Source organism: Saccharomyces kudriavzevii (genome assembly GCF_947243775.1).
Source record: "Saccharomyces kudriavzevii IFO 1802 strain IFO1802 genome assembly, chromosome: 2".
In the NCBI taxonomy this organism is placed as follows: domain Eukaryota; kingdom Fungi; phylum Ascomycota; class Saccharomycetes; order Saccharomycetales; family Saccharomycetaceae; genus Saccharomyces; species Saccharomyces kudriavzevii.
Window position 1 is genome coordinate 19,101 of NC_079273.1, and position 26,106 is coordinate 45,206.

Sequence of the window (26,106 nt, forward strand, 5' to 3'; positions counted from 1 at the left end):
AAGGTTGTTATACTAATCCACAGCCCTTTTTTAGCCAAATCCGATGCTAGTGAGATTGTAGCTTTTTGTATTGCCTCTGGATGACTGTTTCAGCCTCGACAAAAGTAGATCAGCATTATTATCCCATGCTTGTCTAGTCCTTTTCGTCGGTTTTTTTCGCCTTTAAAATTGATTGAGCTGGGTAATAAAAACAGCCATGCCTCATTAATATACTGTTTTATTTATAATGTTGGTGATTATATATTCTAAGCGTGCATAAAGAGAAGTAGGAGAGTTTTGATTTGTTGTACTATGCTACTTGTTGCACTGGCAAGTGCAACCTGGAGTGGGACAAACGTTGTGTCTATCAAACCATTCTTCAGCGTGGCCCGCATGCATACCATGATTGCAACTTAGACAAAAGCTGAACCATTCGTTCAATTTCAGCTTTCTGCTTACAAGTTCACGGTTGGCATCATCTTGAAAGTCTTCTGACCGTATTGCATCCCGTTGTTGCGTCCCATTTATCACGAAAGGTAGGTTTGACGTTCCTAGAGGCATGAGACATATCGCACATCTCGGAAAGGAGGATCCACAGTGTGGACAGCAATACTTATGCCTGGGCTTTTCGTCAGCCGTTGGCGTTTCGAAGCTTCCATTATTGAATTTTTTGTAGTCACTGTTAGTTCTTCTATATGTTTCGCCGTTCCTATAATTTCCATCATTTGTTGATGTCGAGCTAGAAGGCGGGGATGTGCGTGGCGTATTGATATTTTGCTTACAGTTTTGGCATTGAATATATATTTGACGAGGTTTTATATCTGCAGTTAATACCCCAGTTTTAGTTCTCGATAACTTTGATCTTAGAACATCGAATCTAGCCCGCATGGAAAAAAATTCCCAAGATTTGAGCATATCTCTATAAGTTTGTATCCATTCATCTACTCGTTGGTCACGGAAATATCTTGGCGAGCCAAAAATTGAAATTAGAGCAGCACTTTGGACATCGCTCGTTTTATTAACATAAGATTGCAGTAAATCGATACCATTTGGAGTTATTCCAGTAAGAATTAGGCCTTCTAATTCACCGTTTTCAATAACCGTGGATGAAGTTCTTTCTAAGAAAGTGCTTAGATCTGTATCATTTAGAAATCTTAGAGCCACGCCTAGCCGTTCTCTCAAAGATATGGCGGGTTCATAAAGAATATCCCACCAATCATTATCTGCAATAAATGCAAAAATAACTCTCAAATAAGGATCGTCTAATTCGGAGGACATTTTCCTGCATTGCTGCCTCCATGCATTATTGCCTGGTTGGTCCTTGTATGCCAAATAACCTGCAATAGCAGTGGCAATCAATCTCAATCTTTCCTTTTTTGCAGAACCTAATATTTCCACAGCTTTCGGAATGTCTCCAAAAAATACCGCCCAAGCAGCGGCCTTCTCGTAATGACCATTCTTTATGATTATGTTATATTTGTCCTCATAATCAGATCTGGAAAGATCCCATCCAGAAATGATCAGACAAAGCCTTCTTTGTACATACTTTGGCGAATCAGCAACGTTGGTAACAGGAGAGTTCCGATCTCTATTTTTCCTCCTTAATTTGATGATTTTCTCCATTTCTTTATTGAGTTGTTTATCAGAAAGAATTGTTTCTTGTCTATATCTATCTTGATTGGATATCCCGTTGATACCATTCCAAATACCAATTACTCCTTCGTAGCCTAAATCAAGATCACCAGAGACCATTGTACCATCGTCAACAGAGGCTTTAGCGATTGCAATCCATCTCCAAGTGTTTCTTATATAAGCATTATTTTGTAAATTTTTGGAAGAATCAATCATCTCAACTGTATTCATTGGGTCCAAGCCGTATCCCAGTGAAGCTCTTGTTCTCATTATCACACATATGTCTTTTTCTAAAAGCTTCTCGGGCTTCCAAAATAATTCAAATCCACGTTTACTGTCGAGAATATCATTACCTTCTTCATTTTCCTCTTCGCTTAATTCAGAATATTCAATCTCGTTATTTTGTTCGTCGTGCTCTGACGGGAAGTAATCTTCGCTAACATCCAAATCTTCGAATGATAAATTTTTTAACACGGTTTTCACATTTTCTAGATTGGACTTTTCGTGCTCATTGGAAACTCTGATCTCATCTATCTCAGCATTTTCGAAATTTGATAATAAAAGGGAGTTTCTATTGTTGAGGATAGCCTTGGAGCATATTTCTGTAATTGGCATTCTGTAAATTGTCCCTGATTGCCTCATGCAAATCAAACTCGTGCCATTATTACCTCGTGGAATATAATCAAAGGTGGCAACCCTATCGTACATCGTATTTGTATCATGTACAGAGGAAACAAATAAGTTTTCAACATTATTTCCATTATTTTCATCGTCCTTAACATCTTTATTGTCATTAGCATAATAGCCCAACCTCCATCTTTTGATGGTGTCACCTCTATGTAAAGTTGCAAATTCATTATTTCTAACACATGACCATCTAAAGCAAGAGTTCATGTATTTTCTTGAAGCTGCACCAGATCCGACCAATTTTTCAAACGTTAATAAAGGAGATGCTACATTTGAGTCACCAAGTGCGGCTTGGTCGGACAGTTTTCTTCTATCCCAGATAGCTAAGGTCCCATCATCCCCATAGGTGCTAAATTGCCAATCATTAAATGGATTCAGTTTGATGTCATATGTTAAACGTGTCGGATGTTGATAAATTGGATTCGGGGCCCTAACGTCAATTTCTTTTAAAAATTTTGTACTTGCAGCCAATATACTTGTATCATTTAAGAATTTTAGGGACAGTATGCTTTCATTTGTGCAGAAACTAAACATTGGATTTATCGTTTCGTGCGAATCATCATGATAATTCATGTCCCAAATTTGCAAAGATGAATCGTGCTTATTTCTATCAAGCCCCATAGCTATAAGTCCGTTTGTATTTATGCCCAGTGAATTTATACACCGCTGCTTTTTGGCTCGTACGCGTATATCATAATTGGTTTCTGATTCCGTATATCCTTGGGTATCTTTAGCATTTGGAATAGAGCCAACCGTATTTTCTGCCTGCGCCGCTTTGCTACCACTAGCATTTGTTATAGAATTGTCGTTATTAGCGTATGAGCCCGCTAAGGCCTGATTTGTAAAGGATGAGAAATTTGACCCAGCTATGTTAAAAATTCTTAAGTACCCGTTCTTTTCACCAACACCAATTATGCCGATTTCCGATTCTGAATAATCCAAGCAGGTGATACTGCCAAAATCCTTCACCGTGCGTAGTTTCATAATAGACTCATCAGATTCATTTTGCGGATCGACTTTATAGTGAGTCACTTCATCTCTTGTAGGGTTCACTGAGAGATAATCAATTAAATTATCATAAGACCAATGGGTCACCTTCTTGATGAGACCCATGTTCTATTTTTTTTATATTTTTATTATATGTTTCAATTACGGCTGGTTAACTACAACTTTTCCATCATAACCCCAAAGCGTTATACTACCTTGAAATCTGCCATCGCCGTACTACATGATAGGTAAGCTATACCTTTCTAACCTGACATAAATATACAATCAGTATTGAATATATAATATAGTTCAAACAGGCAGTGTTATCTATCTTACAGGTTTGTATACATCACATTTTATCGACAAATGCGCCGCCAAGTAGTCAGTTGTGGGCGCAACTAAGCACGAAATTGCGACGCTCGAATGTATATCCTTTGAGAGCAAACCATATATGCCAGAACTAAGATGAAGAAAAAAGAGACAAGGCCTCAGTCATACAAGTTGCGTTTCAAATATATAAAACTCTAGAAGAATAATGAAAGCGGCGTAATAGACACAATCGAGAATAATTATGCGTACCATTTGCTTTTCGATATATATTTCTGCTTGCCTATCCCTTCCACCTTTTTCCAGTACGTTGAACATTAGCGTTACGATGCTACTGCATTAGCCCATCGCTTTTCCTAGATTTATGATTACATTACTACCCTTACAACTTTGGAAAGGACTGGGGCCATACTGATAGAAACAAAGGCGGGTGTGTTAGATTATTTTGCTGCTCTGTCTTATCATTCCCTGCTTCTTACGATTTTTTTACTGCTAATACAATCATAGACTACCCCGAACCAAATTCTAGAAGATAGTCAGCTGGATTGGAGTTGTCATCTCCAAACATTAGTTTTGCGTTATCCTCAGCCTCAATCAGATCTCCGGACAAAAATTCCTTCAATTCATCATGGATACTTGCATGTTTCTGTGTGTCGATATTGTCAGCATGATTGCGGTTACTGGCCGAATCATATACTGATGGCTCCCAGTTGTGGAATTCCACCTTAGAATTCGGTTCGTCCAATGAAGAATTTGGAACCGACCTAATATCTATGATTCTTTCTTCATGATTTTCGTTATTATTATTTGGTCTTGGTCTTGTACTTGCGTTGTTATTATTGGCAAAAGGGGGCAACGTTGCGACAGAGCTTTTCTTGTTTTCCAATTCTCTTATCTTGTCTAATAGAGCTTTTTTCTTCCTCGATTGTAGTTCTAAAATTTCAGCCAGGTATTGTAAATATTCAACCGTCCTATCCAAAATGATACCCTTATTTGGTTTTATTTGTTTGCCTAAATCATCGTAATTCAATAAAGATGGTGGTACCAACTGACCGAGTTCTTTTATCTTTTGTTTTATCAGTTCTCTTCTTCTTCTTTCCACAGCATTATGAAATTCTCTTTTGCGTCTCAATTTTTCATCTGAAGTTAGTCCGGTTAGGACCTTCGGAATACTGCCGGGTCCCATATTCTCAGTCATATTGCTGCTAATTGAAGTGTGCCTCGTTCTAGGCGTGTTTATACTACCGTGCCTAAAGGATGATGAAAGAAAACTCCCTGCGCGAAATGACGAGGATGGGGATCTCACTTTTGGAGAATATGTGGACGAAACGGATGCTGGACCCAAAGTTTGTGGGTTGTAAGAAAATGATGAAGAATATGTGTTTGGAGTCATCATATCAGAATTGATGCTTGAAGACAAAGAGGAGCTTAAATCATCAGTTAAGTTATACATCGCGTCATCTGTGCCATGCTGAAATAAAAAATCTTGCGGCAACTCAGCTTTTAAGCCTTCCTGTGGCTGCGACGGTGTGTTCATTGCTCTATCCACAGGCGAATCGTAAGACATGGAAAATGATGTCCTCAAGGGAGCCTGCCCTATGGAAGATATAGAATTCTGGGTGACAGGTCTACTGCCTTGGTTTGTTCTGAACACGTCGTCCAGATAAGATGACTGTAGCTCTCCTTCTTCGTATATGGTCGAAGGTGTAGGTGTTCGAGAACTGGGTCTCGCTTGACCGCTCATCAAGTTGTTATTATCGTTGGAGTTGTGGGTATTGATATAAGAAAGCTTTTCATGCTGCTGGGCAGGAGTCTCGCCGCCTGGATAAGCACTTCCCTGCATTTTATAATCTTCATTGTGGTGCGCGGTGGGTGTCACCAACGAGAAATCCAAAGTTTCCTGAAGAATCTTGGTTTGACTCATCAATTCATCCAAAAGACGTTGGTTCTCAGCCTCACTTTCATTGTTGTTCATCATCCCTCACTTCTTTGAGAAACAGGTTTGCTTGACAAAAGATAAGAGTGCCCTATTGTAGGATACTTGTCAATTAACTGGTGTCGGTGCAGTAATTTCGTTATCGCTATCTTCTATCCTGCTCACCTTAGACCGAGCTTTGAATTGTGAAAAAACGCCTTGACAATTCCGTGCGGTTTCTGTTCTCTCTTCTGGCCAAAATGGCGACTATAAGCAAAACCGAATGTACTAACGTAAGTTAATGTCAAAGCTCTTGCCGTTCAGCTGAATTAACACAATTACTGCCTCCATCGTGCACAAGAAAGCTTTTTTAATCACCGTAGCTTTATTATTTCAAGAGTAGCTTGCAAAGAGTCACATCCCGCGGACCGGCCCGCAATCGTGACCCGGCTAAAGTGAGTGTAATGAAGAGGGAGTATTGGTCAGAAAGGTTCTCGTACCAAAAAGAAGAAAGGGAGCTGTAGATTGAGTATCCTGGTTGCATTGTAGCGTACATTCAGCTTTAGATCTTCTGAATTGTAAATAATTGCTTTTTCCTACCATTAGTGAAAGGGAAAAAGGGCAAGTGTGTGAATTATGAGCGAAGAACAGCCTCCAGACCAAGTCAACAGCCTCCGTGATTCACTGAGTAGATGGAACCAAACAAGGCAGCAGAACTCTCAGGGTTTCAATGAATCTGCGAAGACACTGTTTTCGAGCTGGGCAGATTCTTTGAATACCAGGGCCCAGGACATATATCAAACACTGCCCGTAAGCAGACAGGATTTGGTGCAAGATCAGGAGCCGTCGTGGTTCCAGTTGTCAAGAACGGAGAGAATGGTACTGTTTGTATGTTTTCTACTTGGGGCAACAGCCTGTTTCACTCTATGTATCTTTCTTTTCCCAGTTCTAGCCGCCAAGCCTAGAAAGTTTGGTTTAATATGGACGATGGGGTCATTGCTGTTTGTATTTGCATTTGGGGTGCTAATGGGGCCGGTAGCGTATCTGAAGCATTTGACTGCTAGGGAAAGACTACCTTTTTCGCTGTTTTTTTTTGCCACTTGTTTCATGACGATTTACTTTGCAGCATTTTCTAAAAACACCGTGCTGACTATTACTTGTGCCGTTTTGGAGTTGATAGCCGTCATTTATTATGCAATTTCATATTTCCCATTCGGTGCAACGGGATTGAGAATGTTAAGCTCTGCCGGCGTCAATTCCGCAAGAGGTGTTTTGAGTATATAATCAAACATTTACAGTGCATAATAAATGTGTGCCGTGTTGGGTGGATTAGTTGAAAGAATAATACTTATACTATATAAATCAGTAAAAAAAACTTTATAACCTAACCTAATAAAATAGCGTGCAATCAGAAGAGGGAACTAAGACACGCAGCTGCTCTATATGTATAACCAGCTTAGGATGATTCAAAGAAACAAAACGGAGGCCTCTATTTACTCTTCGTCACTCATCAAAGGTACTACCTCGTCATAACGCGGCGGTTCATTTAATAACTCGTTACCACGAGAAAGCAGTGAATCAGCTGAGCTTGAACTCTTTATTCCTTCTTGTTCTTCGTCATCTTTTACGTGTGATAAAGTATAATCTTTTTTGAAAAATACGTTGGAAGTTTCGGTATGGTCTTCACCAGGAGCGTTTGGGATTTTGGTGGGAGCATGTGCTTGTGAAGAGCCATTCGTCGGTGAAGAGGTATTGGACCTATTAATGGGTGACGGAGTGCTCAATAATTTATCAAGATTATTGAATCTCGATCTGTCATTTACCGATGTAGCTCTTGCCCTAGCGATTCCCTGGCCGCTGTTGCTTGTAACGAATGCAGAGTTCGAAATGCCGCCACCCATTGCATTAGCATTCGAAATACTGTTGCGGTTAGCGTTTGGTAGGCTGGGATCATCGTTGTATCCCGACGGTCCACTAACCGAAGTAGTTCTGGATAGGTTCAACTGCTGAATAGATAGCAAATCAGGGTCATATGATGCCATGATATTGGGTGATCCCATCGGCGAAACGATGGGAGAAGCTGGTACAGATATGGCTTCTTCGAAAGTAGGCGGGGGAGGGCATGTCATTCCAAAGAAATCGTTGTTTACGCTTAAAGAAGTGCGGTTATTTTCGCCTTCCATTGTGGCCATATCATAGGTAGGTAATTCCATGTTACCGCTGTTGCATAGTTCAGATACCAAGAATATAGGTGTATCAATGAGTACTTCATAATGCCTTAGTTTGGATGGACTTTCAGGATCAGGTTTGCTTATCCTTAGCATAATTTCCAGCTTATGTCTACAGTAAACATTACTGAAATGTAAACTGTCCAAATACAAACCTCTCTTTGGCATGTTTAATCTGGTATGCGTTTTTATGGGCAGTCCAGAATTAGATTTGATTTTTGTTACATGAAATTTTGGATCATAAATGGGTTTTTCACCTTCGTCATGGTTTTTTGGGCTCTTATGACCGGATAGAAAGCCTATTACACTGGGACGACGATGAGAGGGTCCACTAGCAGCAGCATGTTCCGGATTGGGGATACTTGTGTATGCATCGATCCCATAGGGTGGTATTATCTTCGCGGTTCTTTTATCCAAATCTTCATATTTGGGAAAGCTTAATTGTGTTTCAATAATTATTGGCTCAGTGATGCCAAGCTTTTCCTTTTGATTGCCCTTAGAATTACTGTCGTCGTCGATAGGACTATAAGATAAAAGATTATCATTGAAAGAATTCTCTACAATTTCTTCCCTTAGGGCTCTTGAGCCTTTTTCCTTTGTTCTGATTTCAAATAATGATACACTTCTTTCCTTTCTTCTCTTAGAGGCAAAATCTAAATAATAGGGATTGTAAGGATCTTTGGCCACGGGATCTGTTTGATCGTATTCATATTCATAGCCTTTACTAACAAAAGTAATTCTCTCAGTGATACTTACATGAATACGCTTGACACAAACATTTTTACAAATTGGCGCCAATTTAATCTTAATCGGAACTTCGCTATCTAGTGACACGTATTTCTGGGCGAAAGATATTTCGTATGACAAAGAATCTGTCCAAACTCTATTAATATAAATTGGTTTGTTTGCAGTGGATACTGCTACGGGTGGTGGAGTTCTAATAACTCTGATAGGATATTCTGCGAAGATTTCCTCCTCGGTGGATTCTTCGTTCTTGAGTTGATGTGAATTCATATGTAAATGATTCTTGACCTTGCTGAACAAAGTGTTGCTTATTTTCTTATGCGCCTGAGCAGATTCAGTCTCGGTGAGTTTCAATGAAGATGTAGTGGAGCTTAGTGAAGAAGAAGAATCGGGTGATACGATTGAATGAGGAGAATTTGAATCTTGATGATAAAAACCCTTTTTATTTATAGCCTTTGTGGCAAGTTTTAATCTGTAACTGACGCGTGCAGAGGGCAAATAGATAGTCTCTGGAATATGATTGGAGAAAACCACTGGTACTAAGAATACATAGTCTCCAGGTTGGTAAAGATAGTTTTTTTTTACGTCGATAGTATTCAAAAGGGTGTATCTTGTTTTGGTTTTATCTAGGTACAGTCTTTCCTCTGTAGGTATATTTTTGAACAATCTGATCTGACGATCGTTGTTGTTGTTTTCTATCATTTGGTCATCCGGAGATATGCTTAGTGGCACAAACAAATTGAAATTTTCATTGTCTAAATTCCACTTCATGGACGCAGCATTATAAAATTCTTCATTGAATGTCTTTGTTGGAGGCACACCTGTATTCCAAAACACTTTAACTCTTGAACATAATTCCAATTGCATACCCGTAAATTGGGTTGGTTTCTTCACAGATAGTATAACGGCTATACTGTATGACACCATAGAACCATCGATTTCAATCGACCTCGAATTAGGATCAGAGGTGGTGTTTGTATGGTCCTCTGAAATGTTCTCTCTCAAAAGTGTATCTCTATTTGCGTTGGTGCCTTCATCACTTCGTGCAGCCGCTGTCATAGTGGGAGAATGTATGTTATTTCCTTGCTGGTCCACTCCATCCAAGAAAATATCTTCCTCCGCATCGTCCGTACCATCATTAAGCCCGTTTAGTCTAGCCAGGTATTCATCATCGTTGGAGGACACTGTTGGTAGGAAGACGCTCTCGCCGCTAGTGGAGATGGATACATTCAAGTATTCGTTGGATAGAACGGTTTTGGGGCTCAAAAGCCCCCTGGCGGTCAGATATTCAGAGAGAAACTGTTCGTTCAACTTCTTCGAGTTTGCTAATCTTAAGTTAGAGGCAGATGATAAATCGCTCGACGCCACGGCCGATGAATTGTGGTCGTCATCAAAATCTAAAACAGCGCTGTCTTCTTCGATCTGTGAATACCGGCCTCCCGGAGTTCTTGTATCCTGGTCTACCGACGATCTTCCAAGGGCACGGCGGTTAGTGTCGGAAGTCGAGGATCTTGGTGTTGTAGTGGTGTTATCGCTGATAGGGCCCGATATTGCGGTGGTGCTATGTCGCCTTGTCTCCTGAGGCCGCTGTTTACTCTGCTTTTTGCCCAAGAGTTGAGCGTCTGTGTTGCTGCCTCTGATATTACCGTTGGTAGTGCCGTTCTTCGTTGGGTTGGTCGAGACAGCACTACCAAGAAACGATGATAGTGCGTGCCTGATGGTGGAGGATCTTCTTCGTTGTTGCATGGACCCTGATTTCTTAGTGGGGGAGGTTTGAGACGGCTGTTTCCTGGGCTGGCTTAAGTCTGTCTCTGATAAAGAGTGGGAGGGATTTTTCGCCGCTGGCCTTGATGTTATGAACGGCATGTCCTATAGGGGTAGGGAAAATACTGATTACTCTTTTTCTATTCAAGAAACTCACCCTTCCTGATGGCGTGTAGAAATTATACAAACGTGGCTTATCTCACAGCTACGACTGATCTTGCAAGTAATTATTAGTCGGTTTCTTTTTTTTTTCTCGTCCCTTTTTTTGTCCCCTCTTAACAAATTAGAAATGTAGGTGAGAAAAGTGGAGAACCCTTGGAAGAGTCAGATCAGAAAATGATAATAGGGCCGTTGGATGTAAACAGAGCCGTGGACTGATAGCGTGATATGTTTCACAAGATCAGCACACAGCGTCTACAAAAGATCAAGTGTGATGTAAAATATGTAGTAGCACGCTCGGAAGCGCTAGCTTAGATGGCCTTTTTTTGCGGCAATATTGCGTACGTAATAAGATTCCGTGGAGTCTTTGCTTGCGAGATCGTTTATTGACGCGTAGGCTGTCTAAGCAAGATGGATGCTTTGATGGAGGGTTGCTGCGAATTCCAACGGAATACTGGATATAGAGAAATAAAGCGAGAGTGATACAGTCGAAGATGGTTTGCGCACCCCAATTGAGTAATCTGCATGGATGGGTTGTTGGTGTCTTCACCACGTTGTGTTATTTTTCTCGAGAATGCCAAGATAGAACACGCTCTTTTTTTTTATCATTTTGGTCTCACAAAACGGAATTGGAGAAAAGTTCAGCTTTATTCTTGATAGATACTAGTAATTATCAAAATCTTTGATGGTGGCCCTGCTGCTAGAGCATTATCGATGCGGTGTTTAAGGATGAGGTGAGGTATGGAGCCAACACAAGATCCAAATAACACCGAAATTGTCGAAGCTGAAGCGCAAGGGTCATTGCTCGAAGGGGGCAAAAATCGAAAGCACATAATACTTCGCAGCACTCCTCTCTCTGTGGCATTAGGGACTGGAGAGATACCAGGGTAATTTAAACATCCTGTTGATGTCAGAGAAGTAACTAGTTGCGTTGTCAATGCTACTTATTCTGTATCTAATATATGAGGTCTAGTTTATATTCAGAGGGTGAAAGCGCAAAATCCCGGATTTAACTAATTGTTCAGATGTTTATAATCGGTTGGGTTAGTGCATCTAAGCAATCTCGTGGTGCGTTACGTTTATTGTGGTATGAGATTATGAAAAAGATAACACCCTCATAAATCAAGAGCGGATTTAGCTCAGTTGGGAGAGCGCCAGACTGAAGAAAACACTTCGGTCAAGTAATCTGGAGGTCCTGTGTTCGATCCACAGAATTCGCATTATTTTTTTCCACGCTCGTTTTGTTTCTCGGCGCTGATTGGTCACCCGGGTGATGCTGTTGCGGCCGGCCCTGGGCCAATCAGATCCCTTTAAAAATGGGCCCGGTGCGCTTCTACCCCTTCACGCCTTTTACGTCTTTTCGAATCTTGTATTTATTGTAATTATTATACATTGATCATATCCAAATCCAAATTTGGTATTTTATTTTTCAATTCGCTTTCATTTTAAAAACTTTTCTTCCTCCAAGCAGAGATATTATACTGTCATAGCTCTTTCAATTGATCTTGTCAGATTGTTTCCATCCTTCCCGTTGACGTCGTTACTCCCTCTCTTTTTTCGTTTTTAACTGATTTCTTATATATTCCCAAACCAGGCATATATATACTCGACCTCAAGAAAGAAAAGAAAAGAAAAGAAAAGAAAACCCTTGAAACAAACATATTTGAGAAATTTTTTTTCCTCTTCGCGAACTATTGGTATAACAGATTGATCGTCCAGTACTCACAGCAATCGCATTTTCAATAGTAATAATAAAAACACGCATATACAATAATGTTAGCTCGTACTGCTGCTATTCGTTCTCTATCGAGAACTCTAATTAACTCCGCCAGAGCGGCAAGACCTGCTGCTGCTGCTCTGGCCTCCACCAGAAGATTGGCTTCGACCAAGGCCCAACCCACAGAAGTTTCCTCCATTTTGGAGGAAAGGATTAAGGGCGTCTCCGACGAGGCCAATTTGAACGAAACCGGTAGGGTTCTTGCCGTCGGTGATGGTATTGCCCGTGTCTTTGGTTTGAACAACATTCAGGCCGAAGAATTGGTCGAGTTCTCCTCTGGTGTCAAAGGTATGGCCTTGAACTTGGAACCAGGTCAAGTCGGTATCGTTCTTTTCGGTTCCGATAGACTGGTCAAGGAAGGTGAATTGGTCAAGAGAACTGGTAATATTGTCGATGTCCCAGTCGGTCCAGGTCTTCTGGGTAGAGTTGTCGATGCTCTAGGTAATCCTATCGATGGCAAGGGCCCTCTCGACTCCGTCGGACGTTCAAGAGCCCAAGTCAAGGCCCCAGGTATTTTACCCAGAAGATCTGTCCATGAACCAGTGCAAACAGGTTTAAAAGCCGTTGATGCTTTGGTTCCTATCGGTAGAGGCCAAAGAGAACTGATTATTGGTGATCGTCAAACAGGTAAGACCGCTGTCGCCTTAGACACCATCCTGAACCAAAAGAGATGGAACAACGGTAGCGACGAATCCAAGAAACTGTACTGTGTTTACGTTGCCGTTGGTCAGAAAAGGTCCACTGTCGCCCAGCTGGTCCAAACTTTGGAACAACACGACGCCATGAAGTACTCTATCATTGTTGCTGCCACTGCATCCGAAGCTGCTCCTCTACAATATTTGGCTCCATTTACCGCCGCATCCATTGGTGAATGGTTCAGGGATAATGGTAGACACGCCTTGATCGTGTACGATGATTTGTCGAAACAAGCCGTGGCATACCGTCAATTATCCCTATTGTTGAGACGTCCTCCCGGTCGTGAAGCCTACCCCGGTGATGTCTTTTATTTACATTCGAGATTGTTGGAAAGAGCTGCCAAGTTGAATGAAAAGGAAGGTTCTGGTTCTTTGACTGCCTTGCCCATTATTGAAACGCAAGGTGGTGATGTTTCTGCTTATATTCCTACCAATGTTATCTCCATTACAGATGGTCAAATTTTCTTGGAAGCTGAGTTATTCTACAAGGGTATTAGGCCTGCCATCAACGTCGGTTTGTCCGTCTCTCGTGTTGGTTCCGCCGCTCAAGTCAAAGCTTTGAAGCAAGTCGCTGGTTCTTTGAAATTGTTTTTGGCCCAATACAGAGAAGTTGCCGCCTTTGCTCAATTCGGTTCCGATTTGGATGCTTCCACCAAGCAAACTTTGGTTAGGGGTGAAAGACTAACTCAATTATTGAAACAAAACCAATATTCTCCTTTGGCCACAGAAGAGCAAGTTCCATTAATTTATGCGGGTGTTAACGGTCATTTGGATAGCATTGAACTGTCAAGAATCGGTGAATTCGAATCTTCTTTCTTGTCTTACCTAAAATCTAATCACGATGAGCTTTTGACTGAAATTAGAGAAAAGGGTGAATTGTCCAAAGAATTGATGGCATCTTTAAAGAGCGCTACTGAATCCTTTGTTGCCACTTTTTAATGTGAACTAAAAAAAAAAAATGAATATAAGATACGTCTCAAAAAGAAATGTAAATATAGAAATTTTAAAAAAAATTGAAAGAAAAAATGAAATTTGAAGTGCAACCCAACAATAACCTGAAAAATCTGAATATCTTTAGAATTTTTTTTATTTTGATTATTATATATTATTATTATTATTCTTATGGTAAATAATGCCCCTACTTTTCTTCTTAGAATAAGTAACTACAAAAATAAGGAAATATCGCCCTCATGCGATATTTATTTCAAGAGTACTTTGTTTTTTTTACTATAAGCCTCTAGTTGTTCCATTCTAAGCACTGACTCTTTTTTTCCGCCACTATTTCTTATAAAAGGCCGAATTTCTGACACGGACGTTGTTTTAAATAATTAAATACTAAATGACAGTTAAAAGATTCAAATCCTCCTGTCGAAAAATTCAATCTCGTAATGCCTGAATCAGTAGCCATCATAGGTGCAGGGTTAGTAGGTTGTCTTGCCGCATTGGCATTCTCCAAAAAAGGCTATCATGTCACACTGTATGATTTTAGACAAGATCCTAGATTAGACACCACTCAAAATAAAAATTTAAAATCAATCAATTTGGCTATTTCTGCCCGCGGTATTGATGCTTTGAGATCAGTGGATTCCGGTGCCTGTGACCGTATTTTGCAGGATATGATTCCAATGAAAGGCAGGATGATTCACGACTTAAAAGGTGAACAGGAATCTCAACTTTATGGTTTGCATGGGGAGGCCATCAATTCTATCAATAGATCTGTATTAAATAATAACCTTTTGCATGAATTAGAAAAAACTCCAGCGGACTTAAAGTTCGGTCATAAGTTGGTTAAAGTTGAATGGACAGACGACAAACAAATCTGTCATTTCGCTATTGGGGAAGATTCGAAAGCAATATCACATACCGAAGAATTCGATTTTGTTATAGGATGTGACGGCGCATACTCTGCAACGAGATCACAAATGCAACGTAAGGTCGAAATGGATTTTTCACAAGAATACATGGATCTACGTTACATCGAGCTCTATATTCCAGCCAGTAAGGAATCGAAGCCGGAGTATGACGGAAATTTCGCTATAGCTCCTGACCATTTACATATATGGCCTCGTCACAAATATATGTTGATTGCGCTCGCCAACAGCGACGGTTCGTTCACTTCAACTTTCTTTGGTCCTAAAGATCAAATATCAGATTTGATAACTTCAAAGTCACGTGTGAAGAACTTCCTAGTCGAAAGTTTTCCTGATATTGTGACTATTATGAATTTGGACGACGCAGTGGAAAGATTTATCACGTATCCCAAGGAAAGTCTTGTTTGTGTAAACTGCAAGCCATACGATGTGCCCGGTGGTAAAGCGATTTTACTCGGCGACGCCGCACATGCAATGGTCCCATTTTACGGTCAAGGTATGAATTGCGGGTTCGAAGATGTAAGAATCCTGATGGCACTATTGAAAAAACACTCAGGAGATCGTTCAAAAGCCTTTGCTGAGTATAGTCAAACAAGACACAATGATCTTGTTTCTATCACTCAACTGGCAAGGAGAAATTACAAGGAAATGTCCCATGACGTCACGTCCAAACGTTTTCTATTTAGAAGAAAACTCGACGCTTTGTTTAGTATCATGATGAGGGATAAATGGATACCTCTGTACACTATGGTATCCTTTAGATCCGATATCTCGTATTCTAAAGCTTTGGAGAGGGCTGGAAGACAAACGCGTATCTTGAAATTCTTAGAATCTTTGACGCTGGGTATATTATCTGTCGGTGGTTTCAAGCTTTTCAAGTTTTTGACCAAAGAACGCTCTTAAGCCATCACGTTCTTGTCATCTCGTGCTGGCTTTAGCAGAAATCATAAGAATAAATGATATATTTAACATGCTATTATAATCACGTGAAACGATTTTGTCGCGCTTCCTTCGTTTACCTTTCAATAAAGTAGTGTAAGAAAAATTATACATTTAAGTAAAGGAAATTATTATGTTTATACGTTGAATATACTGTACAATATATGAACAGTACTACGCTTACTTGACTTTTTTAGGTGTAATAAAGTCAGCAAGTAGTTGAAAAATGACTACTCAACTGAGATACGAAAATAATGATGAAGATGACAGAGTAGAACATAATCTCTTTACCAATAGATCCACTATGATGGCGAATTTTGAAGAATGGATCAAAATGGCTACAGATAATAAAATCAATTCCCGAAATAGCTGGAATTTTGCATTGATTGATTATTTTTATGACCTGGACGTCCTGAAAGATGGTGAAAATAACATTAATTTCCAAAAGGCATCTGCCACTTTGGATGGGTGTATTAAGATTTACTCTTCGAGAGTTGATTCGGTGACAACAGAAACAGGGAAGTTGTTGAGTGGATTGGCTCAAAGGAAAACAAATGAATCATCCAACGGGAGTAATGGGACCGATAAAAACGGACAAGGGTTTGAAGGTGATGATGATGAAGCAAACGTACAGATTGACCCACTGACTGGCATGCCTGTATCGAACGATCCTGACGTGGGTAATACGAGGCGAAGAGTTTACAACAGAATTTTAGAAACTACTTTAGTGGAGTTTGAAACAATTAAGATGAAGGAGTTAGACCAGGAGCTAAGCATTGATCCGTTGTTCAAGAAGGCCCTTGTTGATTTCGATGAAGGTGGTGCCAAGAGTTTACTATTGAACACGCTAAACATAGACAGCACAGCAAGAGTCATTTTCGATGCCTCCATAAAGGACAGTCAACAAATAACGCAAGATGAAGATCAAAGGAAGGAAGATGATCCAATTGAGGAAGATAGTATAGCTGATGGTGAAAATGGGCCCAGTCAGTCACTGATAAGTAGTCGTAACGGTTCTATGGTAAATGGTTCAGTTATGAGTGCACCTTCGATGGAAGATGAGATTTTATCCCTTGGCATGGATTTTATAAAATTTGATGAAATTGCTGTTTGTGAAATTTCAGGATCAATTGAGCAGCTAAGGAACGTTGTCGATGATATTAATCAAGCAAAAGGTTTCATAGAAAATGTGAATAATAAGTTCGATAACTTCTTGACCGAGGAAGAACTACAGGAGGCTATTCCAGACGATGCCGAAGACAATGTTGATGGATTTGATCTGGACATGCAACAAGAGTTAGAATGTCCTGATGAAAATCATGATAATACGCCACAAGATGAAGAGGATGATCAAAATGATGATAACAGCAATACTACTGCAGGAAGTATACTCGAAAAAGATTTAATGGCATATTTTGACGAAAACCTGAATAGAAATTGGAGAGGAAGAGAACATTGGAAAGTACGAAATTTCAAAAGAATGAACCTAGTAACTAACGAAGCCAACATATTAGCGGAAACACAAAATGTCGTAAGAGACACTACGAACAAGAACATGGGAGATGACAAACTAACGGATGCTAAGAAGAAGAATAAGCCAAAAAAAGTCTTAGAAATTGATTTTTTCCAAATTGACGATGGTTTTGAAGACAAAATTTTTGCACCAAAGGGGAGAACAAAAATCGACATGCCAATAAAAAATAGGAAAAACGATTCCCATTATTTACTGCCAGATGATTTCCATTTTTCTACCGAAAGAATTACAAGACTATTTATAAAGCCGGAGCAGAAAATGAGTCTATTTAATCATAAGAAAAACTCTAGAGGTGACGCTAGCACAAGGGTTTTTGATAAAACTATGAATTCTGTCAATGGTGCAAATAACGAAGCACCTGCTATTGCCGATGAACACTTTTGGGCAGATAATTACGAAAGAAAAGAACAAGAGGAAAAAGCAATGGAGCAGTCTAAGGAGGTAGGTGATGTGGTGGGTGGAGCGCTGGATAACCCATTTGAAGATGACATGGATGGTATTGATTTTAACCAAGCTTTCGAAGGAGCTGATGATAATGAGCAGGCGAGCGTGAAACTCGATCTACAGGATGAGGAAGATCATAAATTTCCCATCAGAGACAACAAAGTTACTTATTCGAGGGTTGCAAAGAAAGTTGACGTGAGAAGACTAAAAGAAAACGTCTGGAGATCAATTAACAAGTTGATACAAGAACAAGATACCAAAAATGGAAAAGTAATCTCTGAAGAGCGTGCAAGTGGCCAAGAAGATAGACCTCTGAAAGAACTGAAATTTTCTGATATTATCCAAGGTATAAGTAAAATGTATTCAGATGAAACCTTGAAAGATCTTTCTACAAGCTTTTGTTTCATATGCCTTCTACATTTAGCTAATGAGCATGGGTTGCAGGTGACTAGTACGGAGGATTATGAGGACCTGCTGGTGAACTATGAGGATTTAACTACAGTATAAGCAACATCATGAAAGTGATGATCTTTTGTCTTTTTTTTTTTTTGTGCCGCGAAGTTTCTGAAAGCCTTCGGGTTTAAGAAATCCTTTATCGCCGAAAGGGTATCTCTTCGAAAATGTGTATATAAGACAAAAGGTGTTTTGTTTTTATAAACACTGTAGAAACGAGGCTGATCGACTGTGTGCTCCAAAATGTCCAAAGCTATCTCATCTTTGTTCAAATTAGTTAACCGGGCAATTATTTTACCTACGGCGGGGTTTACACTGGGCATTGGTGCATTTGTAAAGGCATGGCCTGATGATGCTGGTGTCCTATCATTGAATGATCCGCAAACACCGGCGGAGTTGCTCAGTGCAACAAAAAGTCGGCAGCCTATGGAGCTTCAGAGAACAGATATTCTTGCGCAAGTCGAAAGAAGCGAAGCGTACAAGAAATTAGTCGAGGATGATAGTATGCACCATATTCTCTTCAGTGAGAAAATACCAAGCGGACATAGGAAATACCATGTGGGGCAAGGCCTCTTGTTCGGAAAGGGCAGGCTTGAAATTGATCCGTTAGTTTTCCATGACCTAAATCGTGGTGAAGTAACCGTGATTTACCATTTAGGCGCAGAGTTAGGGAACCAGGACGGTAATGTTCATAAGGGTTTATTGTCATTGCTACTAGACGAAGCGCTGTGTTATTGTGGCTTCCCTCTGTTGCCTAGCAAAAGGGGTGTAACGGCGCGATTGTCGGTAGAGTTTCTTGAGGACATTCCCGTGGATACTACCATTACGCTGAAAGCTAGTGTCAAAGAGGTTAAAGGTAGAAAGTGCACCATTGAGGGACACTTGGAAGAGTTCGCATCAGAAACACCTTCGAAAAAAGTGAGAAAAGGTTGGAACTTATTCGGTCGTTGGGGTTCCAGTGAGAAGCATGATATTCCAAAAAAGTTTGCCAAGGCCAATTGCATCCTTGTTGAACCTACCTGGTTCAAATATTTCAAATGGCTTGACATGTTTTGAAAAAGCAGCCTATCCCATGTTAATCAATATTCCACATTCAAAAAGGTTATTCATACTTATATATATATATATATATATATACAGCTTTTTCTTATGCAATTTATCTATATATATGTATATATATCTACATACTTATATGCAATATAAGTATTGCCGAAGCACAAACGCGCCACTTCTAGTAGTATATGGTGGAGGACAAAGCTACTCCAGCCTTCTTCTTTTCATGTCGTCATGGCTGTCACTATGAGTCGGTGTAGCCATCGAGCTTCCGCTTGATTTGCTTTTCCTTTTCTTACTATTGGGGCCGGAATTTGAGCCTGATTGACTTTTTCCCGTACCATCTAGGTCGAACGCCAAGTCATCTATGTCGAAAGGCGCTTGAGCACCCCCTTGGGTTTGGTTTCCAAACTCGCTTGGGTACGACCTTTCAAACTGGGACAGTACGGAAGAGCATAGGTCCCAATCGAAGTTTGGAGGCTGGAATAATGCGATGTCTCTGTTGCGCAGCTGTTCGCTCCATTGCTGCTCTGACATGTTTGCGCCCGGCGTTTGCTGCGATGGTTGTATCATCATGTCCGGATTGTTTTGGAAAAGAATATGTGCTATTTGGCTACCTTTGCCATTATCTCTCGTCGGTATGGTGGAGAATTTACCTGAAAGATCGGCTATCTGGTTTTTGTAGGATTTTCTCAGTTTCACAGCTTTGGTGCCGTCCAAATTTGTTCTTGCCACTTGTCTGGAGATGTCATCCAGGCCATACACTGATATTAAGTCCTGCAGGGGATTTGGCTGCTGATAATTATACGTCGTTTCAGGATCTACGTAATAGTAGTATGAGGGGACCGTGGTTTCGTCTACACTGGAGGCCATTTTTATCCTATTCCTTATCTGTTCGGTTGCTTTTGTTATTGCCTGTCACTATACGGGTTTGAATTTTACGTTCCACACACCTATGCCAGATCAGAAATGGAATGAAGAGGCTGTATTTAAATCAAAGACACCTCTTCGTTTCTCAATATTGTTGGGCGTTTCTTTCTTTTTTTCTTTCCACGTCTATCTATTGTCTCTCTATCAGAAATGTAAAAAAGAAATGAAGAACGATGAGCCAAACGAGGCTCATGACTATTTTGCATCCGTACCCCAATAATGTGTGGGCGTAAACATCCATCTGCTTTTGTTGTTTTTTTTTCGGTTTCAACTAGAAAAGCAGAAATAAGAATAGCGAGGGAGCGCCGAGACCGCGTCGCATCAGTAGTGACCGAAACAAAGGCTGGAAGGAAAAGTGGCAGCCAGTATTGTTGGACCCAGCAAACTTTCTGCGTAATACACCGTTGTTGGAAGGAGCGAGGATGCTGCTAGGGGGAAGGTCTGTTGGCTTTCTCCCTAGAGGGAACATCCGGCTAGGTGGCACTCACTCTTTCTTTGGGCGGAGAGAGAACCGAATCTCTCTACAGCGGGAAATAGAGGTTTGATTCTTGCAGCAGGTAATACGCTTCTCTCATCTACTTGCAAAATCGTTTATTAAAATACTTTTGAAGAGTTTAGCTTTTGAAATTTAGTTCATTCCCCCTTTCCAAGCTAATCACCAAACAGGGACAATATACTGAACGATAAAAGTATGTGATACATGATAGGATGCTAGGATGAATGATTCAACGGGCAATATTATGGGAACAGCACTGGATATCCGTGGCGATGGAAGCAAACATGATGAATATTTTAATGAGATGAGGTGCTTTGTTTAAGTCTATTGAAACTGATTCATCTAGAGATACATCTGGATTCTGTACAGGGAAGCGTTGGTGGAAAAAAAAGATGACAAAAGTTCTCCCAAGACAAAATGCAATGCGATAGTCTTCCAATCAATCATTCTTCAAGATAACATTTCTTGGAACTGTTATACTAACAAACTACTCTTTTTTTTAATCAGATGGCCTCCTTACCTCACCCAAAGATTGTCAAGAAGCACACCAAGAAGTTCAAGCGTCACCACTCTGACCGTTACCACAGAGTTTCTGAGAACTGGAGAAAGCAAAAGGGTATTGACTCTGTTGTTAGAAGAAGATTCAGAGGTAACATCTCTCAACCAAAAATTGGTTACGGTTCTAACAACAAGACCAAGTTTTTGTCACCATCTGGTCACAAGATTTTCTTAGTCGCTAACGTTAAGGATTTGGAAACCTTGACCATGCACACCAAGACTTATGCTGCTGAAATTGCTCACAACATCTCCGCTAAGAACAGAGTTGTCATTTTGGCCAGAGCTAAGGCTCTAGGTGTCAAGGTCACCAACCCAAAGGGTCGTTTGGCTTTGGAAGCTTAAATTAAATAAAGTTTTACAAATAATAACCTTCATTTAATCTTAAATTTCAATAAAGAAATATCAAATCGAACATAACTTTTAAATCTACCATTAGATAATTGTATTTAGTGATTTATTGTTTTTTAATTCTATCAAACTAAGGCATTTTTCATCCTCACTCCTGGTAATATTCAATGTGATTTTCCTGTGGCATACTCAGTAGTACAACCAGCCGACGAGCAATGCGATCAGGGCCATAACAAGCAGCGTGGTGGAACTTAAACATTGCTCGTTATCAGGTGATGAGGACACTCTCCTCGACGATTTAGAACCTTGACTTTTGGATGGCCTTTGCTTCCGTATCGCGGAGTGGAACACTTTGATCTTCTTGAAGATTGTGTCAGCTTTGTACTGTTCCTCCAAACTAGACCAATTGGACAACAGCTCTTTCTCCTTCATATCCGCACAGGCAGTCGGGATAGGAAGTGTCACAATCAAAAATTTATCCTGCTTTTGCCTCATTTCGTGCTCAGCGGTCGATCCAAGGAAAACAATTTGGACTTTTACACTTTCGTGGGCCCCTATGACGGCCACGTTGGGTCTCACACAATATCTTGTGGGGGCACTCGTCCTCACTTTGAATATAATTCTGCTATCGCCATCGTTCTCGAGCTTTATATACTCCGTTGATTGTTCATTAAGGGGAGCTGAAGCCAAAAATATTAGTAACCTGTTACATTGGGCCAAAAATTACGGCAAAAAATTCTGCAATACCATCTCTTCTCAAACATACTTTTGAATATCAGGTGTTCAGGCACTATTCTCATTGTTTGCTAACCTGAATTACTATTCTTATGGTCGGTTATCATGTCATTGTTCGAAACTTCCTCTGTTCATTCTTATAACGGTTGATGCGTCATTCTAAACGGACAAGCCATGTTAAAATTTTTATTTAGTTAATACAATATGTATCGTAAAAGCCATTAACGTATCATGCTTTAGTAGTCCTCGCCTTTAGAAACGACTTCCTTCTTGTGTGCATGTAATAGGATGGTGTGTTCGAATTGCGCGGTATAGGAGCCCGGAATATCGTTCAATGGAGGATAATCCTGCACCAAACCGTGCCTGACCAAGTTATTCAACGCAAATAAGTATTTCTCTTGGCCTAGTCTGTCTAGATATCGACGACAGAATGGTAAAGTTCCAAAATTACGGTCTATCGTTTTCAACAAGTTTTTGGCGCTTTCTAATGTGGGAATTACCTGGTTGTCTTCGCCAGATCTGGCATAATGAGAAACCTCTCCACCGGCACTAACATAACCTCTGCCAGTGGAACCAAAAGTCTCAATAGCAAAATGTTCACCCTCCTCCATCTTCGTAGTGTCCCCGTTCTTGACTATAGGGACAGACTTACCGCCATGGATACGGTATGGTCCGATGCTGTGGCCACAGAGGTTACGGCAAGGTTTCACTTGGTACGTCTGACCATTGATTTCCACTTCATAAGATTCCATGACTTCTTGGATAGCTTCGCCGATATCAGTTAACCTGACATCAATACCTGCTTCTTTGATACCCGTGTAAGTAGCATCTTTGACAGCAGCTAGCAAGTTGTCATATTGCGGATCAAATGAAACGGTAAAGGCAGAATCGATGATGTTGCCGTTTATCTGCACACCATAATCAACCTTCATCACATCTTCATATTTCAAGACGGTCTTGTCGCCTGCATTGGGTGTGTAGTGTGCAGCACAATGGTTCAGTGAAAGACCTGTTGGGAACCCAATACCTTGAGATTTGGGGTTTTCCATTGCTAACAAATCTTCTGCACCGGTATATTTTCTGGTGGTATTTTCAATCATATCGGCGATATCCATCAGCTTCATTCCTGGAATTATCCTATCTTTGATGACTCTTCTGACGCGACGATGAATCTCAGCACCCTTCCTGACATCATTCCAATGTTCAGCTCTTTCCAAATCTCTCTTCAAATAACGTGATTCTTCATCGGTGGTTCTTTCCAAGTTGAAATCCTGGTGGTAGTCCATCCATTCGCCTTCTGGATACTTTCCATCTGGAAACAGTAGTTCAATTTTCTTCACGTTGCTCTTTTTCTTCTTCTTTTTCTTATTCTTTTTCTTTTTATTTTCTACTGGGTTTGATTCGCCAACTACAGCTTGATCATGCTGCTCAACGGCTTCATTCTCCAAATTCAATTCTTTCAATTCAGAAGCAGCAGCTTTTTCTATTTCGGCATCCGACATCCCAGAAATGTGTTTGAAGCCTTTCCACTGTTATTTTCTATGAAATTCCACTCGTTAACTTCTCATTGTGGTTGCTTTTCTTTTCAAGTTCGCCTTTTTTCAAGATCGAAAATGAATATGGAGAAGGAACGACTAGGCTGCTAAAGTGTCCCTTGAAGAGTGTAATAGCCTATCAAACCTTACCTATAAGAGCGTCCTCAGAATGTTGAAGAGCACAGTCAAGCTTTCAAGAACCTCTTTGAGAAAAAACTTAACAACCACTCGGTGTTTACGTCAACAAAATTCAGATATCGATAAAATTATACTAAATCCAATCAAACTGGCTCAAGGGAACAAGAACAATCATGACCAAGCCTCTAAACTCAAAAGTGATAACACAGATATATTATCAATGGAAATTCCGGTAGATATGATGCAATCTGCAGGGAGAATTAACAGGAGGGAGCTTCTATCTGAGGCAGAGATAGCTAGAAGTAGTGTGGAGAATGCTCAAATGAGATTCAATTCAGGGAAATCCATAATCATGAACAAGAACAACCCTGCCGAATCGTTCAAAAGGTTAAACAGAATTATGTTCGAAAATAATATTCCTGGAGATAAGAGAAGTCAGCGATTTTACATGAAGCCAGGTAAGGTGGCTGAGATGAAGAGATCCCAAAGGCATAGAAAAGAATTCATGATGGGGTTCAAAAGATTAATTGAAATTGTTAAAGATGCCAAGAGGAAAGGGTACTAGCTTTCTCTCTATCGCCTCGACGTGTTTCATTATATCTAGTCTATTCATTTCCTTCTCTGTAAATAGGTTATCTGTGATTATTTTGTTAAATTTTACATATTTTTTTATTCTACTATCTGATATACCCATTGTTCCCATTATTGAAAAGGGAAGAAATAATAACTGTTGTTCGAGCAAAGTGCGAGGTTGAATAGACACGAAAAAGCAGATCAGCACCAACGGTAATATGTCATCAAATGTACGTTCAGGGGTCTTGACTTTGCTTCATACAGCATGTGGCGCAGGCGTGCTAGCTATGCCGTTTGCATTCAAGCCGTTTGGGTTAATGCCAGGTTTGATAACGTTGACAATCTGCGGAATATGTTCCTTATGTGGGCTGCTGTTGCAGACCCGAATAGCGAAATACGTACCCAAATCAGAGAACGTTTCTTTTGCTAAGCTTACGCAGCTAATCAACCCTTCACTGAGTATAGTGTTCGACTTTGCCATAGCCGTTAAGTGCTTTGGTGTTGGTGTGTCTTACTTAATTATTGTTGGTGACCTGATGCCGCAAATTGTTTCATCAATCCTATATCGTGACCATGATAGTACTGGTGGACCGCAAGAGCATCATGGGATTTTGGACAGGCGCTTGTACATTTCTCTGATTATGCTATTCGTCATTGCTCCCTTATGCTTTAAAAAAAGTCTGAATTCTCTTCGACATGCATCCATGATTGCCATTATTAGCGTTGCATACTTGAGCGGTTTGATTATTTACCATTTTCTAAATCGACATCAGCTAGAAAGAGGACAAGTTTACTTTATGGTTCCTCATAGAGATACTGAGTCCCATGCACCTTTGACAACACTGCCAATTTTTGTCTTCGCTTACACATGTCATCATAATATGTTCAGTGTTATTAATGAGCAAGCAGATAAGGGTTTCAGGATTCTCAAGAGGATTCCAATCATTGCTATTTCGTTGGCCTTTGTTTTATACGTTATCATTGGTGGGGCAGGTTACATGACTTTTGGTAAGAATATTGTTGGGAATATTCTCACTTTATATCCAAACTCCGTATCCACCACAATTGGAAGATTGGCAATGCTGTTATTGGTCATGTTAGCATTTCCGCTGCAATGTCATCCTTGTAGATCATCCATAAAAAACATAATTATATTCATAGAAAACTTTAGGAAAGGCAAGCTACAGGAGAACAGGGATGATTGCATCCCACTGGACGTTCTGAGCAGTGTTAATTCTCAAGAGGAGTCAAGGCAGCAAAATAATGAACAGCAAAATTTTCCAAGTGAATCATCAAGACATACCAACATTATCACCCTTTGTATCTTAGGGTCCTCGTATTTATTGGCCATTTCAATTACGTCCTTGGCTAAGGTCCTAGCAATTGTTGGTGCTACGGGGTCAACATCAATTTCTTTCATTTTACCAGGTCTCTTCGGCTATAAACTAATTGGTTCAGAATATATCAGCAGAGATGAAAGAGTACCCGCAAGCGTAAAAATACTCAAATATTTGGGTTTACTTTTATTTATTTGGGGTATAGTAGTAATGATAGCTTCATTATCGGCAACTGTATTCTTAGGCACGTCATCTCATTAACTATTGT

At 40.2% G+C, this 26,106-nt stretch overlaps 14 protein-coding genes and 1 non-coding gene across 15 annotated transcripts; 9 read left to right on the forward strand and 6 right to left on the reverse strand.

Moving 5' to 3' along the window:
* Positions 1-294: 294 nt before the first annotated feature.
* Positions 295-3,411, reverse strand: SEA4 (Sea4p; the record flags this gene model as incomplete). Its single annotated transcript, XM_056232484.1, has 1 exon — positions 295-3,411. The coding sequence occupies one exon, from the start codon at positions 3,409-3,411 to the stop codon at positions 295-297; it is 3,117 nt and encodes a 1,038-aa protein (XP_056085904.1).
* Positions 3,412-4,120: 709 nt separating this feature from the next.
* RTG3 (Rtg3p) lies at positions 4,121-5,590 on the reverse strand (the record flags this gene model as incomplete). Its single annotated transcript, XM_056232495.1, has 1 exon — positions 4,121-5,590. The coding sequence occupies one exon, from the start codon at positions 5,588-5,590 to the stop codon at positions 4,121-4,123; it is 1,470 nt and encodes a 489-aa protein (XP_056085905.1).
* A 573-nt stretch (positions 5,591-6,163) lies between these two features.
* SFT2 (Sft2p) lies at positions 6,164-6,811 on the forward strand (the record flags this gene model as incomplete). Its single annotated transcript, XM_056232506.1, has 1 exon — positions 6,164-6,811. One exon carries the CDS (start codon positions 6,164-6,166, stop codon positions 6,809-6,811), a length of 648 nt encoding a protein of 215 aa, XP_056085906.1.
* A 209-nt stretch (positions 6,812-7,020) lies between these two features.
* Positions 7,021-10,365, reverse strand: ECM21 (Ecm21p; the record flags this gene model as incomplete). The annotated part of the gene is made up of 1 exon (XM_056232517.1): positions 7,021-10,365. One exon carries the CDS (start codon positions 10,363-10,365, stop codon positions 7,021-7,023), a length of 3,345 nt encoding a protein of 1,114 aa, XP_056085907.1.
* Positions 10,366-11,550: 1,185 nt separating this feature from the next.
* Skdi_2.trna2F lies at positions 11,551-11,642 on the forward strand. Its single transcript is given in 2 exon segments — positions 11,551-11,587; positions 11,607-11,642. It is a non-coding gene; the product is annotated as a tRNA-Phe (tRNA).
* Positions 11,643-12,195: 553 nt separating this feature from the next.
* On the forward strand, positions 12,196-13,833 carry ATP1 (F1F0 ATP synthase subunit alpha; the record flags this gene model as incomplete). The annotated part of the gene is made up of 1 exon (XM_056232528.1): positions 12,196-13,833. The coding sequence occupies one exon, from the start codon at positions 12,196-12,198 to the stop codon at positions 13,831-13,833; it is 1,638 nt and encodes a 545-aa protein (XP_056085908.1).
* Positions 13,834-14,282: 449 nt separating this feature from the next.
* BNA4 (kynurenine 3-monooxygenase) lies at positions 14,283-15,668 on the forward strand (the record flags this gene model as incomplete). The annotated part of the gene is made up of 1 exon (XM_056226938.1): positions 14,283-15,668. The coding sequence occupies one exon, from the start codon at positions 14,283-14,285 to the stop codon at positions 15,666-15,668; it is 1,386 nt and encodes a 461-aa protein (XP_056085909.1).
* Positions 15,669-15,930: 262 nt separating this feature from the next.
* On the forward strand, positions 15,931-18,189 carry BRN1 (condensin subunit BRN1; the record flags this gene model as incomplete). Its single annotated transcript, XM_056226949.1, has 1 exon — positions 15,931-18,189. The coding sequence occupies one exon, from the start codon at positions 15,931-15,933 to the stop codon at positions 18,187-18,189; it is 2,259 nt and encodes a 752-aa protein (XP_056085910.1).
* Positions 18,190-18,378: 189 nt separating this feature from the next.
* MRX3 (Mrx3p) lies at positions 18,379-19,191 on the forward strand (the record flags this gene model as incomplete). The annotated part of the gene is made up of 1 exon (XM_056226960.1): positions 18,379-19,191. The coding sequence occupies one exon, from the start codon at positions 18,379-18,381 to the stop codon at positions 19,189-19,191; it is 813 nt and encodes a 270-aa protein (XP_056085911.1).
* Positions 19,192-19,392: 201 nt separating this feature from the next.
* On the reverse strand, positions 19,393-20,061 carry ROX3 (Rox3p; the record flags this gene model as incomplete). Its single annotated transcript, XM_056226971.1, has 1 exon — positions 19,393-20,061. The coding sequence occupies one exon, from the start codon at positions 20,059-20,061 to the stop codon at positions 19,393-19,395; it is 669 nt and encodes a 222-aa protein (XP_056085912.1).
* A 1,060-nt stretch (positions 20,062-21,121) lies between these two features.
* On the forward strand, positions 21,122-21,514 carry RPL32 (60S ribosomal protein eL32; the record flags this gene model as incomplete). Its single annotated transcript, XM_056226982.1, has 1 exon — positions 21,122-21,514. One exon carries the CDS (start codon positions 21,122-21,124, stop codon positions 21,512-21,514), a length of 393 nt encoding a protein of 130 aa, XP_056085913.1.
* A 195-nt stretch (positions 21,515-21,709) lies between these two features.
* On the reverse strand, positions 21,710-22,320 carry SCS22 (phospholipid metabolism-regulating protein SCS22; the record flags this gene model as incomplete). Its single annotated transcript, XM_056226993.1, has 2 exons — positions 21,710-22,200; positions 22,287-22,320. 2 exons carry the CDS (start codon positions 22,318-22,320, stop codon positions 21,710-21,712), a joined length of 525 nt encoding a protein of 174 aa, XP_056085914.1.
* Positions 22,321-22,491: 171 nt separating this feature from the next.
* MAP2 (methionine aminopeptidase) lies at positions 22,492-23,757 on the reverse strand (the record flags this gene model as incomplete). Its single annotated transcript, XM_056227004.1, has 1 exon — positions 22,492-23,757. The coding sequence occupies one exon, from the start codon at positions 23,755-23,757 to the stop codon at positions 22,492-22,494; it is 1,266 nt and encodes a 421-aa protein (XP_056085915.1).
* Positions 23,758-23,959: 202 nt separating this feature from the next.
* On the forward strand, positions 23,960-24,493 carry MRP21 (mitochondrial 37S ribosomal protein bS21m; the record flags this gene model as incomplete). Its single annotated transcript, XM_056227015.1, has 1 exon — positions 23,960-24,493. One exon carries the CDS (start codon positions 23,960-23,962, stop codon positions 24,491-24,493), a length of 534 nt encoding a protein of 177 aa, XP_056085916.1.
* Positions 24,494-24,719: 226 nt separating this feature from the next.
* Positions 24,720-26,099, forward strand: AVT5 (amino acid transporter; the record flags this gene model as incomplete). The annotated part of the gene is made up of 1 exon (XM_056227026.1): positions 24,720-26,099. The coding sequence occupies one exon, from the start codon at positions 24,720-24,722 to the stop codon at positions 26,097-26,099; it is 1,380 nt and encodes a 459-aa protein (XP_056085917.1).
* Positions 26,100-26,106: the final 7 nt, after the last annotated feature.